We start from the raw sequence: 4,704 nt of genomic DNA, 5'->3' as shown, positions 1-4,704 counted from the left end.
TAGCAAGAAATCTTCGCTCTAATTGATGATGCGAATACAAATCGTCGACACAATGGACTAAAGACGTTTTTGGATCCAGATGATGGTATCATACGAGTTGGTGGAAGAATCAAGCGAGCCATCATACCCTACAATAGTCGGCATCAGATGCTGTTGCCATCCCGTCACCGAAGCACTTGTTCGTGAGTTACACATTAACAATTTGCACATCGGGCAAAGAGGCCTGCTTGCAGTTGTACGTCAACGGTACTGGCCGTTGAACGTGAAGAGCACCATCCGTAAGGTGACAGGAAAATGCATCGTCTGCTTCAAGGCGAATCCGTTTAAGATGACGCAGATGATGGGTGATTTACCATCGTATCGTGTCCAGCCAGCCTCTGTTTTTTCGAATACCGGTGTAGACTATGCCGGTTCTTTCTTCATCAAGTCATCGACCTCCCGTAAGCCGCAGATCACGAAAGCCTACGTGTGCCTATTCGTATGCCTGCAGACTCGAGCCATACACTTGGAATTGGTCACGGATTTGACGACGGACGCGTTCCCTGCAAGCTTGCGGCGGTTTCGACGAGGATATCTGAAATCGATACGATCTGACAATGCAACCAACTTTGTCGGAGCCAAAACGGAGCTGCAAGAGCTTTGGCGTATGTTCAAGAATGAGTGCGCGACGAAAAAGATCATCAACTATTGGGCTGACAACGGTATTGACTGGTCGTTCATACCACCGCGAAGTCCGCACTTTGGCGGTATCTGGGAGGCTGGTGTGAAGCAGGTCAAGTACCACCTGAAACGCATAGTTGGTGATAGAAAACTTTCCTACGAGAAGCTCTACACGATGCTTACACAAATAGAAGCGATTCTCGGCCTTTAGCGCCGAGCTCAGACGATCCATCCGACTACACCGCAATCACCTCCGCACATTTCCTGATCGGCCGGGAAATGCAAACTGTTCCAGAACCCGACTACTCCACCCTGAAGGAGAATCGTCTCTCACGATGGCAGTTGGTGCAGACTATGCTGCAACACTTCTGGAGACGGTGGACTGCCGAGTACTTGCCGGAACTCCAAAATCGGTCGAAATGGCTGAAGCGGAAGGTGATCAAGGTGGGATCGCTTGTAATACTAGCAGACCAGAATACACCTCCACTACACTGGCCGCTTGCAAGGATAGTAGCTGCACACCCCGGAGACGACGGTGCGACACGTGTCGTTAGGAATAGGAAGTGTCCATTCGAAAGGACACTTCCTATTGATAAACGCTATGTCCCGTAAAAAAACCCGTTTTGGCTAGACATAGCCCGCGTACTGCGGACGTCCACAATTTAAATACCTGGATGTTCAGTGTATGTTTTGCCATCTTGCCAACGCATGGAAATTCGTACCTCGTCAACCGATGAATGCTCTCGCGGAGAGCACTCGTGAGTGCTTGGTTGCATAACGCATCCAACAACCTGCCTGAGCAAAAAGCACGTGTCGGGAATGATGTCCGGTCTATATAAAGGTGTTGTATCGCTTCTTAGTAGGATCAATACGCATCCGATTCGATGTTCGTTTCGAACCAGATACCGCCTTTTGGAATTGTACGCTACCGGAATTGCTGTGCTGCTAACTACTTGTTATCTGTAAATATTTTTTAATTTGCAAATAAAAAAAGACTTAAGGGAAGTATACACGGTCCGTTGAATTTAATGATAACTGTGAAAATATATACAATTTGCGTTATTGGTCTACATTATAAGTACCTGCATAGCTATATGGTCTGGACGTCTTTCTAAAAATAAAAAAGAATCTTCACAAGTAGGTAGGATTAAAATGTAAAAGTGTTGATAAACAAACAGATAAGACCATGGTACTTGTTGAAAGGTAAATGGTAAATTGAAAAAGTACAAAAATAAAATAGTTTTCCCCCGATGCTGTTAGTATATGATGGCCGGTAGCACACATCATATTCCAGCCAACACCACGAGGAGGTAGGAGACGGAGTTCGAAGATAGCGGATGTATTACATGTAAACGCTAAGAAATGAAGAATACATTCGCTCTTGGCATTAGCTAGCCACCTTGAAGATAGTTAAATAGTATTAAATTATATAAGTATAAGTATTATAAGTAATAAGTATTAAATAGCAATATAGTATTAAAAATGTTTACGGAAGAGTAAATGAACAATTGATGGAAAACTTACCCATGTTCCTGTGTGACTGACGGTTGGATGGATGAGCACATTATCTGAAGAGAAATAGAAACATACAAATTACAAACATCTCTCTAGCATTCGGTAATCAGATAATCGGCATAAAAGAAAACTTACTCAAAGTCCTGGACAGCTTTGATTGCGCGCAACACACTCAGGAAGCCGTTCTGGTTCCGCCGCTTCATTTGGTACTCCCTTAGGTACGCAATAAAAGCTTCTCGGTTGGTGCCCTTAGATCTTAAAAAGGGCTTTACCCAATGCCACAGGTTTTCGATATTTTGTGTGTGCACAAAGCCATCGTCCGGATCCACGAAATTTTCGGAGTGATTGACCGCTACGTGAACATATCCGTACTGTTCGATGCCGTTGTAGGCCCTCCAACCATCAGTCACTAACGTTGTTTCCGGAGCCACATGCTGCACAATGATGCCATGCAATGTGCCAGCATCCCGTTGCTGCACCAGCTCCAGAAACACTTCCCGTGTCTCGCGGCAGCTACCGCCGACCAACCAGACTTGGTTGCCTTCCGCGAAGCGTCCGCGGTTGTACTTCCGCTTGGTGACGACAGATTCGTCAATCTCGACGGTCATTCCATCGCCACCAATTGAAGCCTGGTTAGTCTCGATATATTCCGCGGATACTGCTCGAAGTATAGCGTACCATTTGGATATGGCACTTTTGCCGGCACTGCACTCCGATGCTGCCTCCGTCCGCTTCGCATCCCGCGACCACTCGAAGGTTATTTCTATTAGCTTCGATAGGGATAGGCGCGAATTCTTGAACTGTCCGTAAGGAACGGTACACTCCCACCCGGTGCAGCTGGTCGTCGGCTTGCAAATCCATTTACAAGAATTAGCTTTTTTGGTCGCTTTCACCTTCATGCGCCGGTTACACTTGTTGCACATTTGCTCCGACGGCATTATACCGGCTTCCTGCAACAATAGCACCAAACGCTGCTCATCCTCGGTGATTTTCTTCAATTCACTCAAACTTCGCACTGCATCCAAAGTTTCCATCGTTCTAGCTTCAAACACGCTTGTTGGAAAATCTTGGTCTCGATCCGATATTGGTGTATGTAACTACTAGTTTTCGCGCCAATTGGGTACAGTGGGTACATTGGGTTTCATTGATGGTAGGTGTGCCCATCGTCTTCATTGTATTCCTAAGGACAAATGTCATGCCTTCTTGCTTTGCATCGGTTAACGAGGTACGAATTTCCATGCGTTGGCAAAACATAAACTGAACATCCAGGTATTTAAATTGTAGACGTCCGCAGTACGCGGGTTGTGTCTAGCCAAAACGGGTTTTTTACGGGACATAGCGTTTATCAATAGGAAGAATTAAGCTTAAGATAATACCACTTGTCAATGGGAATGCCTTTCAGCTGTTCGTAGCCTTTCGTAAAAAAGCGTAATAAAATATAGAAAACAGAACATTACATCTAAGTACTCCATCTTGCGGAATATATTATATGCAGCAAAGAACAACTAGCGACGAGATTCATCTATCACATTTGAAAGTAAAGATCAATAACTCCGCCGGGCCTATGGTTGGGGATGCGACATTAGTTCAGAAAATTAAGGGAAATAATTTATGTTTTTTTAAATTTATTTTCTTCTCATATTTTGTCATAGTTTCATAGTCTAATTGAACATTTTACAACCGATCCTAGCTTGCCCTGTCGGCACACCCTAATGCAATACTGGTCGTTTGAAACTACCAGTCCTAGTATGAGAATTTTGCAATCCTATCATATCATATCATATGAGCTAGTTTGCTATCCCCATAAAGTAGACGTATGTAAGCACGCACGCGGACGCATCATTTCCGATGGACTATCAATCGATAGAGAGCTAGATAGATAGAAGGTAACTGGGCTTATAAGTGACACTATCAACCAAGACGATATAGGAAGAAAAAAACGCTAATATAACAATGTTTGCACAATCCAGAGATATCAGACATATTATTCGATGACGGACCATATGTAGCCGTAGAGTTTGAAAATAAGACATTCAATCCTTAAAATCTAACAATGTTTCCCATACCAGACGTTACTAAAGGATGGAATACCCAGGGCTGCAATGCATGTCATCATGAATGTTATTTGCAAAATTATACTCTGCGTAGTATTCTGCATATGCTCTTTGATTAAAAATTTACATCAAGGATGGTATGGAAGATTGCGTGAGTTTAGAATATTTCGGATGTAAAATGCAAATTCGATTATGGATTGTATCAAAAATAATTTCATTGTACCAAAGCCACGAGAATGATAGCTACAAGCTAAATATATATTCAAATATTGTTAAATTAATATTTAAATGGTAAAAAACGGTCAAATCAAATTATCATTTTACAAATTGTCTTTTGATAATGCAATTAAAGATTTAGCTTAATTATTAACTTCATCTCAAGTAAAGACAGTCCATACAATACAATACATTACAGACAAGCAGTAGCTGATAGTTTAAACACATTACACGCTATAGATACATAGCAGCAGCTTCC

General features: G+C 42.9%; 1 protein-coding gene across 1 annotated transcript; it reads right to left on the bottom strand.

Annotated features, from left to right (window-relative positions):
* Window positions 1–2,306: 2,306 nt before the first annotated feature.
* Window positions 2,307–3,209, bottom strand: LOC128718249 (uncharacterized). The gene has a single exon (XM_053811908.1). The coding sequence runs from the start codon at window positions 3,207–3,209 to the stop codon at window positions 2,307–2,309; it is 903 nt and encodes a 300-aa protein (XP_053667883.1).
* Between the last annotated feature and the right edge of the window lie 1,495 nt (window positions 3,210–4,704).

The sequence above is a fragment of the Anopheles marshallii genome, chromosome 2 (assembly GCF_943734725.1).
Source record: "Anopheles marshallii chromosome 2, idAnoMarsDA_429_01, whole genome shotgun sequence".
NCBI lineage: Eukaryota > Metazoa > Arthropoda > Insecta > Diptera > Culicidae > Anopheles > Anopheles marshallii.
Note: the sequence above shows the minus strand (reverse complement) of the source record. Positions and strands in the feature narration are given on the sequence as shown.